Source organism: Sus scrofa, chromosome 18 (assembly GCF_000003025.6).
Source record: "Sus scrofa isolate TJ Tabasco breed Duroc chromosome 18, Sscrofa11.1, whole genome shotgun sequence".
Lineage (NCBI taxonomy): Eukaryota > Metazoa > Chordata > Mammalia > Artiodactyla > Suidae > Sus > Sus scrofa.
Window position 1 is genome coordinate 14,223,371 of NC_010460.4, and position 14,566 is coordinate 14,237,936.

Genomic DNA, 14,566 nt, shown 5'->3' on the forward strand with positions numbered 1-14,566 from the left:
AAATATGAGTTGTTTTCATGAATTTGGACAACATATAGACCAGAATTATATAAGGTTCTTGAAAGATGATAAATATATGAAAGAAGCTCATGTTTAATTCTTGTTTTCTTCCTGGGGTTACTTTTAAACTATCTCTTAGGAAGAGGGCACTTAACAGCATAACAGTCTTGCTGAGCAGAGGGGGCAAAATGTTTCCTTGGTCGCTGAAACTGGTACCCCGGGTACCAGAGAGAAGAAAGCTACATACAGGGAGGACTTGAATAGTCTCCCTGTACATGATGGTTCCCCAGTCCTTGGATGAAGGCTTGGCCATACAAGCACAGGCTAAGACTAAGGAAGACAGGACTGTGTGCTGCAGCGGAACTGAGATCCCAGAGGATATACATTCTGGGATTTATTGAAATTCCAATCTATCCAGAATAGAAAGACTTCACTGAACACTTCAGGCATTCAATTGTGACTCCAGAAAGCTTATATATTAGGCATTAAGAACCACACCCAGGAGTAAGAGCCATGACCTAGAACTAATAACAAAATGAAAAGAGACCTGTTTATATAAAACAAACAACAACAACAAAAAACAATTCTAAATGAAGTAAATGATTTGCCAGCAATTTAGCTGCCTACCGGAAAAAAAATCAACATAATTTTAAAAAGAACATAATACAGATTACTACAATATATCTTTCACAATTTCCCACATGTGGTAACAAAATTAAGAAGCATACAGGGAAGCAGGAAATCTGATCTGACAAATATATATACACAGTTAAGAGACCCCAAGATAATATATTCACATATTCAAGAGACCCCAAGATAACCCAGATGGTGGGATTAACAGAGAAAGACTATGAATACATGTTAAAAGACTTAAAGGTAAAGACAGAGATGATGAATAAACAGGTCAAGCAATGGCAAAAAAAAAACAAAAAACAAAAAAAAGAAATGGAAATTATAGAAAGAACGAAAAGGAAAATCTAGAAATAAAAAAGTACAATAACGGAAATGAAAGATTTGCTAGATAGGCTTAAAAGAAACTGAATACTGCAAAAGACTCAGTGAACTTAGAAACAAATGTATACAAACTATCCAAACTCAAAGGCAAAGACAAAGATCCAGTGACATGTAGGTCATAGCTTGAAATCTTGGAGTTCCCCTTGTGGTTTAGTGGAAACAAACCCGATTGCAGGTTCAATCCCTAGCCCCATTCAGTGGGTTAAGGATCCGACATTGCCTTGAGCTATGGTGTAGGTCCCAGACATGGCTCGATGCAGCGTTGCCATGGTTGTGGTGTAGGCTGGCAGCTGAAGCTCGGATTCAACCCCTACCCTAGCCTGGGAACTTCACATGCTGCACTTGTGGCCCTAAAAAGCAATGAAAAGAAAAAAGAAAAGCCAAAAAAAAGAAGGAAAGAAAAAAAGAAATCTAATATATGTGTAATTGGAATTGCAAAGGATAGAACAAACAACATGAAAAGTATGTGAAGAAATAATGGCTAAAATTTTCCCAAATTTTGGGGAAAAAACCCACAAAAAAACAAAGAACCTTATTAAACTATGGATCCAAAAGGTTAGGCAAACTCCAAGCAGGATAAATATAGAAATAACCAAATCTATGTAGATCACAGTCCAACTGCTGAAAACAGCCAAGAGAAAAAAATACATCATATAGAGGGAACAATGATATAAATTATGGCTGACTTTTTACTAAAGAGAACAGATGTCATGGGACAACAGAATAGTATCTTTAAAGAAAGAAAAACATGTAAAAGGAAAAAAAACATCAACCCAGAGTTCTATATACCCAGTTGTCTGGAGACTTCCTTCTCCTACAGCCATAGGTCTGGAAATCAGTCTGTTCTCTGACCCTTTCAGGCCCAGGAGAAATAATGCTTCTGTTCTGCTGACAAGTCTATGTTGCTTTACTATCCTACATTTGTTCCCTTAATTCTGTCCACCCTTTTGTAAGTTATTCTTTTATTAAACTTTTATAAATTACTCCAGGTATGCCATCCAATTCCTGACAAGACCTTGACTGACTCACCTCAACTACTTTAATTTTACATTAGATCTCATTTAAGTTGTGTGTGGAAACTAAGGTAGGTTAGCTATATAAATCATTTGAAATCAACTTAAAAAAAATCAGAGCTGCTTCTCTTACTCCACTTGTTTAAAAATGCACAAGTGTGTAATTTCTGGAATCACTTACGGTATAAGAAGCAATCCTTATTAATCTATTTTTTGTCAGCTCTTTAAATAAAATACATACGTTCCCTGGAAATCATCTTTTAATATATATTCTAAAATATAGAAAATGTGATGGTGAAATTATACAGGAGTCCTCCAGTCCCTTATGCTGGTGCTTTAGGAGCAGCACGGCTTAGAATATATGTTGAAACTTCTATGTTTGATTATTAGCACACCTTATGATAAAGCAGAGATTATGCATTACCAGAGCTCTGAAAGTGCAGTTATTGATCCTGAGTGTTAAGAACACTTTCCTGCCAGCAATCTCACTCCTGAGCATCTCTACAGAGAAAACCATGACTGTTCATTGCAGTACTATATACAAGAGTCATGATGGGAAACAACCTAAATGTCCATCGACAGAGGAGTGGACAAGGAAGATGTGGTACATATACACAGTGGAATATTATTCAGCCATTAAAATGAAAGAAATAATGGCATTTGCAGCAACATGGATGAACCTAGAAATTATCATGCTAAGAGAAGTCAGACAGTGAGACACCAACATCATAAGCTATTACTTACATATGGAATCTAAAAAAAAGGACAAATGAACGTTTTAGCAGAACAGATACTGACTCACAGACTTTAAAAAACTTACGGTTTCCAAAATCAGACAGGTTGGGGGGTAGGGGGATGTGCTGGAGGTTTAGGATAGAAATGCTATAAAATTGGGTTGTGATGATCACTGTACAACTATAAATGTAATAAAGTTCATTGAGTAATAAAAAAAAGAACACTTTCCTGAGATAGAATCTTAGATGTTATTTGCAGTGTGGGATATATTCCTCTTAAGGATGGCAATCCCAAGAAGTGCATTAAAATGAAATGAAAATAAACCATTTGAAAGGTTGTATGAACATGACCTATAGACAGGGAACAATAGTTAGTTGCAGAGCACTCTTTGAAAACTGGCGTGAAGCTTAATTCCACCTAAGTAAAACACTTCATTCTTATGGTCAACGTAATGCTTTATTTTAAAGTAACTTTGCATAAATTAGGATATGTACCTTCAAGATTATAATTAGCACTGAATCAGTATTTGAATCAACAGTAACCAAACATGTTTTTGGAGTCAGAGAATTCCCAGTAACCTGCAATTTCCACCATAAACAGCAAAACAAATATAACTTAAGACATTAGCCTAGGTACCAAACTGTATTTTATAGCAACATGTGTCACTATGTACCCACCATCTTCAGCTAGATAAACCACAGTATCTTCCTTGGAGTTTGGGTAAAGGGGTTCCATCTCCAGGCCTGTTGGGATGTACACTGGCTCAGGAAAAGAAGGGGTCCAACCTGGAGAAAAAGAGAAACCATTATTTGAATATGACTTCAAAAGAAAATGAGAAAATTTATTGTATATTTTCAAATTATTCATTGGTAGACCTAGGCTAACATTTAGTGTTTTATGTGAGGGTGGATTTTATCAAGGGTTCATTGGCAGTAACAATGAGCATGGTCACACTTTCACAAAACCCGTAACATTCCATTTGCAAATTGGTTCTAAATTATAGTTGAGTAGTTCATGCTTATTTGTGTCATTGTCATCATAGATGTTATACTCAAGTTTCTATTTCTCTTGAATGCTTGATGCCTTTCTAACCTACCTCTGGGAATCTTCCTCCACCTTTTATTCTCTTTCCCTGCATCTTCAGTCTTCTGCTTGATAATGGTTTTTCCCTAAGCTTAAATACATGCGTCAAGTTTCTTTTGTCTCCCCAGAGGAACGCTAGCCTTGGAGCCCCATTTTTGTCTTTACCTAGACCAGCTTTCCTTCTCTTCATTATAATTTTAGGACCACATTTTTGACCAGGATCTATCTGATTGGAAAAAAATGACTTCATGGCCCAACTACTCTAGCTGTTCCCACTTTTTAGTGGACAAGTATTTGATGATGACTAATTTTCTTCTTTTATTGCTGACTGATATGTGTCAAACTATGTTTTGGCTCTGGGAATAAATATTCTCCAATAGAAGGAGCCAGCCTGGATGATCTCGAATACATTTATTGAAATTAAAAAAAAAAAAAAACAACAACAACTGAGTGATGAGAAACAAGTATCTCTGGACAAACACGTTTTGGGGATTTCATGTACAACTGCTTCAGCAATAGCAGTGTATGTGACACAGTGAAGAGGGGCCATGTCTAGCTACAGAAAAAACACGGACTAGAATACTGATGCAAATATGCACCACTGTACATTGCAGGGTTAAATGAACAACACACAACCAAATAAACCAATAATAAATAAAGCAAATTGAAATTTCAAAGTGAGACCCTCACTAGTTGAAAATGTAATCAATTCAAACCAAAATTAATCATGAACTTTTAATGTAGTATTTTTCTGAAAATTTTGGGAATTTCAGCTATTTGCCTTGCTTTTTTTTTTTTTACATCTTGATATATAAAGCCATATATATGCCCTTTTAAAAACAGTTCAGCAAACTCATTTAATATCATCAAATATATATCAAACTCATATAATATATCAAACTCATATCATTTTCTCACTTAGATTACATGGTTATTTTATTTTTTTCTCTCTTAAAAGGAGCCTGCTTGGCTCAGAGAGGAATTAACCTAATGTCTGTGTACAAATGGCATATGATTTGCTCTCTGTAAACTTTGAGACTACTTTAGAAAATCTACTGATAACTTTCTACATCATTTAATTAATGCTTTTAAAATTAATTAAAATTTTAATTTATTTAAAATTTAATTAAACATTTTATAGAAATTCTTTGGGCACTGATTATAAAAGGCATTCCTTTCCCAAGACTGATTTATGCCCCATTTTTCAATGATGAATAAAAGGCTCAGAGTAAGTGATGGGTCAGATCATGGGCCACTGTTTATTCCTACAGAGATTGAACTCTAAGCCATTCTGGTATAAGTGTTAGTTAACTTTTCCTACATAAGAACCTTATTCCAAAACTTAGTGACATAAAACAACATTTATCTTAGCTGGGTGATTCTTCTGGTACTGGTTAGGTTCACTCATGTATCTTGATCAGCTGCAAGTTTGGCTGATCTAGGATAACCTCAGCTCATCTTCACTATACTTTCATTATCCATAAGCTACTCTAGGAATTGCTTTTTTTTTTGTCTTTTTGCCTTTTCTAGGGCCACTCCCACAGCATATGGAGGTTCCCAGGCTAGGGGTCGAATCAGAGCTGTAGCCTCTAGCCTATGCCAGAGCCACAACAACGCAGGATCTGAGCTGTGTCTGCGACCTACACCACAGCTCATGGCAATGCCCTTAATCCACTGAGCAAGGCCAGGGATCGAACCTGCAACCTCATGGTTTCTAGTCGGATTTGTTAACCACTGCGCCACAATGGGAACTCCACGGACAGGGTTTAAGAGAAAGCAAAAGTGTATAAAGTCTCTTGAAGCCTAGGTCAACACTGGCATGCTATCATCTCTGCCACATTCTGTTTGGCTAAAGCAAGTCATAGGCCATCTCAGATTCAAGACATGGGGCACGAGAGTATACCTCTTCATGGAAGAAAATGCAAGATGTTATTTCAAAGGGTGAGGATTCATGGATGGAGAATTGTGAACACTTTCTATTTTTTTAATTTTTGGTCTTTTTGCCTTTTTTAGGGCCGCTCCTGCGGCAATATGGAGGTTCCCAGGCTAGGGGTCGAATCGGAGCTGTAGCAGCTGGCCTATGCCACAGCCACAGCAACACGGGATCCAAGCCACATCTGCGACCTACACCACAGCTCACAGCAATGCCAGATCCTTAACCCACTGAGCAAGGCCAGGGATCCAACCTGCAACCTCATGGTTCCTAGTTGGATTCGTTAACCACTGCGCCACGACAGGAATTCTGTGAACACTTTTTAAATTGAGTAAAATTTATATATTACAAAGAATGCAATGTATGGATTTTAATTGTACACTTCAAGTTTGAGTTTTAAATAAGTATGTGTGTGTGTATATATATATATGCATGTATATATATATATATGCATGTATATATGTAATCATATAACCAATACACTTATCAAGATACAGCACATTTTTATCATCCTGGAAAGGTCCCTCTTGCCCTTTCCCAGTTGATCCCCACCACCCACCCACCTCCAAAAACCACTGATTTCCGTCACCATAAACAAGATTTCCCTGTTCTACAACTTGTATCTACAACTGTAATCATGTATTAAGTAGTCTTCTGGTTTTGGCCGCTTTAACTCAGTGTAATGTTTTTGGAATTCATCCATGTTGTGTTTACCAGTTTTTCATTTTCCTTTTTTACTGCTGATGTCTGCCACTATATGGTTATATGATAGTTTCGTTATCCATTCTCCTACTGATGGACTTCTGAGTTGTTTCCAGCTTTTGGCTATTGTGAATAAAGATGAAAATGAAAATTCCATGTAACTATTTTTGAGGACATATATTTTTATGTCTCTAATATTAATACCTAGGAGTGGAGCTGCTGGTTACGGGATAGTTACGTATTGTCCTTTATTCAAAAATAAAACTGCTAAACCTTTTAAGTGGTTACAAAATTTTACACTCTCACCAACAATTTATTAAAGCTCCATTGTTCTGCATTATTTGGAGTTGTCAGCTTTTTAAAATTAAAAGCTTTTGCCATCCTAAATATAAAGTCGTATCTCACTGCAATTTTAATTTTCATGTCCCATGTTGAACACTTTGCCATATGTTTCTTAGCCATTATATGTCTTCCTTTGATAATGTTTGCTCAAGTATTTTGCATATATATATGTGTGTGTGTGTATGTGTGTGTGTGCACACATGTGCGCACGCGTGTGTGTGTGTATAGCTTTTTGGGGCTGTACCCTCAGCACATGGAAGTTCTAGGCTAGGGGTCAAATCAGATCCACAGCTGCAGGCCTACACCACAGCCACAGCAACATGGGATATGAGCCACATCTGCAACCTACACCACAGCTTACGACAACACCAGAGCGAGGCCATGGGTCAAACCTGCATCCTCATGGATCCTACCTAGTCAGATTTGCTACTGCTCAGCCATGATGGGAACTCCCATTACTCATTTTTTAATTAGGATTTTTTCTTCTTAATATTGATTTGCAGAAATTCTTCATATATTCTGCACACAAGTCCTTTGTCAATACATGTTGGGAATATTTTCTTACAGACTGGCTTGCCTCTTCATGTTATTAACTGTGTCTTTGGTGAAAATTTACAATTTTGAAGACGTCAAATTTCTTTATTTTTTTCATTGCATCCTTTTTCTTTCTGGATCTTCTCTAAGGTATTACTGCTTTATCCCATGATTATGAAGATAAAATCCTATGTTTTCTTCTTGGAGCTTTAAAATACTGACTTTCACGTTTAGGCCTATGACCTATCTTGAATTAATTTCTGGTATATTGAGTGAGGTAGAGGTAAAGATTTATTTTTTCTATGTGAATAACAAGTTATTACAGTACAAATTATTGAAAATACTTTCCTTAGGCCTACATGATGGCTTTGTGCCTTTGCTAAAAATCATTTGGTTATGAATGTGTTAGTCTATTTCTGGACTCTATTCTGTTGCACTGATATATGTATCTTTTTTTGCCAATTATTTGTGCTCACTTTTTAACTCTACCAAAACATACTTCTACCCATAACTCACATGGCCAGAAACAAACTAAATATTTAAACAAGATGCTTATTAGAAACCACACTTATGAAAAGTACAAAAACAAAGAAATACAGTTCAATGCTTTATCACAAAGCAAACAGCTTTGGAAATATTAAATCATGGAGAAGATCAAGATGGCAGTAGAATAAGACCTGGCACTCACCTTCTCCCAGACACATCAAAAAAACCCATCTACATGTAGAATGATTCACTCAGAACATCTACTGAATGCTAGCAGAAGACCTTAAAGCTGCAAAAAGGGCAAGAAGCCCTCCATGTAACTGGTTAGAACAAAAGGAAAAAAGAGAAAAAAAAAGTAATAAGGATGGGACTAGCACTCCTGAGAGGGAGCTGAGAAAGAGAAGAGGAACCCACACCCTGAGAAGCCATGTAACCAACGGGGAGATCAGCTGAGATGGAGGCACCTCAGAGTTGCAGAGAAAAAGCACAGCAGGTGGACTGAGGAGGGCAAAGCAGAGTGAGAGCTGCACAGATCATCTGTACCACTACCCCCAGAGACCACAGTCTGAGATGCACGGATAGGGGCCAGGAGCTGAGACTCCGGCTCTGGATATCAGTTCCTGGGAGAAGACTAGGCTTGGCTGTGTGGAGACAGCCTGGAGGGCTAGGGAGTGGTGCACCATGGGCTGGGCAGCTGAGCACCACAGCTGAGGAAACCCGGGAGGAGGTCTGGGCTCACAGGAGAAGCAAGGCGCCACTGTCGGGGAGGGCAAAGAGAGGAGGGGTGGACCGCCATAGGAATATCTTTCCCTGTGCATGAGTGGACTCTCAGAGGGCAGGGCATCTCTGGCACAGACCATGGATAGCAAGATGCCACTTGCATGGGCCACAGGTGACAGGGCGCCTCTTGTGTGGGCTAAGGGCAGTGGGGTGCTAAGCATGACATGGCACCTCTTGCGTGATCTGCAGGTGGTGGGAGCAAACCACAGCAGTCGTCTCAGAAACCAGAGGGGGAGCATGGTCCACAACCACTAGGGGTTTGTGAACAGGCTCAGCTGCGGTCCCAGTCACCTCAGAGGTCAGCAAAAAAGAGGGCACTGCAACCAAGCACCATCTTTTGTTGCTCTCACCTGGGAATAAACCCACCCTGCTACTACCATTGGCATCACCTACACCTGCCTGATCACTCACTTCCCAGGGCCCTGCAACTAGAAGTGGCCTGTACCACATTCCTGCAGGTCCTTGCCACCATTAAGGCCCAGCCACCAGGCACTAGCTACTAGCCCTGACTATTGCCTCCATCTCCCTGGAAGTATGCAAAGCACCCTAAAGATAAAAAATAAGTTCTCGCAAAATACCTAGGGGCGCTCACGCATATAAATAGCTCTCCAAGACTACAGTAGTTGTTTTCTCTAAACTCACAGAATAAGAAAAATATAAGCAAAATGAAGAAGCTCAGGAACCATCCTCAGTTAAAAGAACAGGAGAATTCACCTCAAGGAGCAAATAATGAAACAGACCTCTACAGTCTAATAGACACAGAGTTCAAAAGGAGATAGTGAAAATACTGAAGGAATTAAGAGCAGATATGAACTGTAATGCGGATTACTTTAGAAAGGAACTAGAAAATATTAGAAGGAACCAAGAAAAATTAGAAAAATTCATTTGTAGAGATGCAAGCTGAGTTAAAGGCACTGAAGAACAGAACAAATAATGCATAGGGACGAATTAGTGACTTGGAAGATAGAATAATGGAAATCACCCAAGAAGGACAGCAGACAGAAAACCAAATGACAAAACATGAAAGCAATATAAGAGATCTATGGGATAATATGAAGCAGGCCAATCTATGTACAATAGGGATTCCAGAAGGAGAAGAAAAAGAAAAGGGGATTGAAAATATATTTGAAGAAATTATGGCTGAAAACTTTCCAAATCTAAAGATAGCAGATACCAAGATACAGGAAGCAGAGAGGACCCCAAACAAGTTGAACTGAAACAGGCCCACGCCAAGTCACATTATAATACAAGTGGCAAAAGTTAAAACAAACAAACAAACAAAAAATGGCAAAAGTTAACGAGAAGATTGTAAAGGCAGCAAGAGAAAAACAAAGACAATTATAAGGGTATCAGCTGATTTCGCTACAGAAGCACTACAGGCCAGAAGAGAGTGGCAAGACATTTTCAAAGTTCTAAAAGGGGGAGTTCCCATTGTGGCGCAGCACAAATCAATCCAACTAGTATCCATGAGGATGTAGGTTCAATCCCTGGTCTTGCTCAGTGGGTCAGGGATATGACATTACGGTGAGCTGTGGTGTAGGTTGTAGATGTGGTTCAGATCCCACGTTGCTGTGGCACAGGCCAGCAGCAGCAGCACCAATTTGACACCTAGCCTGGCAACTTCCATATGTCATAAGGGCAGCCCTAAGAAAAAAAAAGTTCTAAAAGAGAAAAATCTGCAGCCTAGAATATTCTACCCAGCAAGAATTTCAGTTAAAATAGAAGGAGAAATAAAGATTTTCTGCAACAAACGAAAACTAAAAGAATACAGCAATACTAAACCCACCTAAAAGGAATGCTGAAAGGCCTCCTCTAAATAAAAAAGAAGAAGAAATAGGATAGAGGAAATCACAATTGGAAGGCAATCATTTAAACAAGCCAATATACAGATCTAAAAGGAAAAAAAAAACCTACTGTAAAAGCAACAATAAACACAAAGAACAGCAAAAGGACAAACATGAAGCAGTTAAAAAAGGACACCATAAAATCATAACATATGAGGAAGGAAAGTAGGAAAATCTAGACTTTTTTTCAGACTGTGTTTGAGGCTATATGGCTATCAGGCTAAAGCAAGCAGATATAGGAAGAGGTTAACATACTTGAAAAACAGGGCAACCACAAATCAAAACCAAACAGTACATCCACAAAAACTAAAAAGAAAGGACACGAGCATAAAATAAAAGATAATCATCCAACCAAAATAAGAAAGGAACAAAGGAGAAACATAGAATCATCTGGAAAACAAATTTTAAAATGGCAATAAATAAATATTTATCAATATTGCCTTAAATGTCAAAGGACAGAATGCTCCAATCAAAAGACATAGAGAGGCAGATTGGATAAAAAAAACAAGAACCTACAATATGCAGGAGACCCACCTTAGGGCAGAGGACATGTATAAATTGAAAGTGAGGGGATGGAAAAAGATATTTCATGCAAATGGAAAAGACAGGAAAGCAGGAGTTGCAATACTCATATCAGACAAAATACTTTAAAATGAAGACCATAAAGAAAGACAAATAAGGACACTATTTAATGATAAAAGGATCCATGCAAGAAGAGGATATTACAATCGTCAATATATATACCCCTCAGAGGAGCACCCAGATACATACAACAAGTACTAACAGACATAAAAGGAGAAAATGATGGAAATACAGTAATGATAGGAGATTTTAACACCCACTCACATTAATGGACAGAAAATCAATAAGGCAACAGAGATCCTAAATCATATAATAGAAAAGTTAGGACTTAATTGGTATTTTCAGGACATTACATCCAAAAAAATTAGAATATACATTCTTTTCAAGTGCACACAGACATTCTCAAGGACTGACCACATACTGGGGCACAAAACTAACCTCAACAAATTTAAGAATACAGAAATTATTTCAAGTATCTTCTCTGACTACAATGGCATGAAACTAGAAATCAACCACAGGAAAAGAAATGAGAAAAAACTGACAACATGGGGACTAAACAACATGCTATTTTAAAAAAACCAATGGGTCAACGAGGAAATCCAAAAGGAAATTAAAAAATACCTTGAGCCAAATGATAATGAAAACACAACCATCCAAAATAAACGGGATGCTGCAAAAGCAGTGCTTAGAGGGAAGTTTACACCATTTCAGGCCTTCCTCAAAAATGAAGAAAAGTCTCAAATCAATATAACTTAACCCACCACCTAAATGATTTAGAAAAAGAATAATAATAATAAAAAAAACCCTAAAGGCAGCAGAAGGAATGAAATCATTAAGATCAGAGAGGAAATCAATAAAATAGAGATTCAAAAAACAACAGAAAAAAAAATAAAACCAAGAGCTTGTTCTTTGGAAGGGCAAAAAAATTGATAAACCTCTGGCCAGATTCACCAAGAAGAGGAGAGAAAGAACTCAAAAATAAGAAATGAAAAACGAAAATCTCAACAGATACTGCAGAAATACAAAAAACCGTAAGAGAATACTATGAACAATTACATGCCAACAAATCAGACAACCTAGAAGAAATGGACAACTTTCTAGAGCCTACCAAAACTGAATCAAGAAGAAATAGATTGGAGTTCCCATCACGGCTCAGTGGTTAACAAATCTGACTAGGAACCATGAGGCTGTGGGTTTGATCCCTGGCCTTGCTCAATGGGTTAAGGATCTGGCATTGCCGTAAGTTGTGGTGTAGGTTGCAGACATGGCTTGGATCCAGCGTGGCTGTGGCTGTGGCATAGGCTGGCGGCTACAGCTCTGATTCGACCCCTAGCCTGGGAACCTCCATATGCCACAGGAGCAGCCCAAGAAATGGCAAAAAGACAAAAAAAAAAAAAAAAAATAGAGAAGAAGAAATAGATCAACTGAACAGACTAATCACTAGAAATGAAATTGAATACGTAATAAAAACACTCAGTACAAACAAAAGTCCAGGACCAGATGGCTTCATGGGTGAATTCTACCATACAAAGAACTTAAAAAGAATGACATAATGCCATTTGCAGCAACATGGATGGAACTAGAGAATCTCATACTGAGTGAAATGAGCCAGAAAGACAAAGACAAATATCATATGATATCACTTATAACTGGAATCTAATATCCAGCACAAATGAACATCCCCTCAGAAAAGAAAATCATGGACTTGGAGAAAAGACTTGTGGCTGCCTGATGGGAGGGAGAGGGAGTGGGAGGGATCCGGAACTTGGGCTTATCAGACACAACTTAGAATAGATTTACAAGGAGATTCTGCTGAATAGCATTGAGAACTTTGTCTAGATACTCATGTTGCAACAGAACAAAGGGTGGGGGAAAAATGTAATTGTAATGTATACATGTAAGGATAACTTGATCCCCTTGCTGTACAGTGGGAAAATAAAAAAAAAAAAAAAAGAACTTATACCCATTCTTCTTAAACTTTCCTAAAAGGTTGAAGAAGAAGGAACACTCTGAAGTCTGAAAGACATTCTATGAAGCCACAATCACCCTACTACCAAAACCAGACAAAGATACTACCAAAAAAGAAAATTACAGGCCAATACCTTTAATGACTATAGACACAAAAATTCTCAACAAAATTTTAGCCAACTGAATCCAACAACATATTAAGAAAAAAATCATAGGAGTTCCTGTCGTGGCACAGTGGTTAACGAATCCGACTAGGAACCATGAGGTTGCGGGTTCGATCCCTGGCCTTGCTCAGTGGGTTAAGGATCTGGCATTGCCGTGAGCTGTGGTGTAGGTCGCAGATGTGGCTCATATCGCGCATTGCTGTGGCTCTGGCGTAGGCCGGTGGCTACAGCTCCAATTAGACCCCTAGCCTGGGAAGCTCCATATGCCGCGGAGCGGCCCAAGAAATGGCAAAAAGACCAAAAAAAAAAAAAAAAAAAAAAAAACACCATGACCAGGTGGGATTCATCCCAAGTTCACAAGGATGGTTCAATCAATCAATGTCATACAACCACATGATCATCTCAATAGATGCTGAAAAAGCATTTGAAAAAATCCAACATCCATTCATGATAAAAACTCTTACCCAAGTGGGTATAGAGGGAACATACCTTAATATAATCAAAGCCATTTATGACAAACCTACAGCCAATATGCTACTCAACAGAGAAAATCTGAAAGCCTTCCTGCTAAAATCTGAAACAAGATAAGGATGCCCACTCTTACACGTTTATTCAACAGAATATTGGAAGTCCTAGCCACAGCAATCAGACAAACAAAAGAAATTAAAGGTATCCAAGTTGGAAGAGAAGAGGTAAAACTGTCACTCTATGCAGATGACATGATATTATATATAGAAAACCCTAAGGACTCCACACAAAAACTACTAGATCTGATAGACCAACTCAGCAAATCAGCAGGACGAGAGATTAACATTCAACAATCGGCTGCATTTCTGTACACCAACAGTGAAATATCAGAAAAGGAATGTAAAACACACACACACACAGAGAATACATAGGAATAAACCTGACCAAGGAGGTGAAAGATTATATATTGAGAACTATAAAACATTAATCAAGGAAATTAAAGAGGATTCAAAGAAATGGAAATATATCCCATGCTGTTGGATTGGAAAAATTAATATTGTTAAAATGGCCATACTACCCAAAGCAATTTATAGATTCAATGCAATGCTATCAAATTACCCATGACATTTTTCACAGAACTAGAACAAATAACCTGAAAATTTATATGGAACCATAAGACCCAGAATTGCCAAAGTAATTCTGAGGAAATAAAAGAAGCAAAGACATAACTCTCTCGGATTTCACATAATACTACAAAGCTACAGTAAACAAAACAGTGTGGGGTTGGTATAGAAACAGACATTCAGATCAATGCAACAGAATAGAGAGACCAACCTACCATAAAACTCCTAGCAAAACATTCTTTGACAAAAATTGTATTGGAGATCCCATCGTGGCTCAGTGGTTAACAATTCCAAC

At 38.0% G+C, this 14,566-nt stretch overlaps 1 protein-coding gene across 1 annotated transcript in view; it reads right to left on the bottom strand.

Moving 5' to 3' along the window:
* The window catches only part of AGBL3 (ATP/GTP binding protein like 3), a 102,151-nt gene that overhangs the window by 60,017 nt on the left and 27,568 nt on the right, over nt 1-14,566 (bottom strand). Inside the window, 1 exon segment of the mRNA XM_021079175.1 lies at nt 3,440-3,547. Within this exon segment, the coding sequence (XP_020934834.1) occupies nt 3,440-3,547 (108 nt within the window).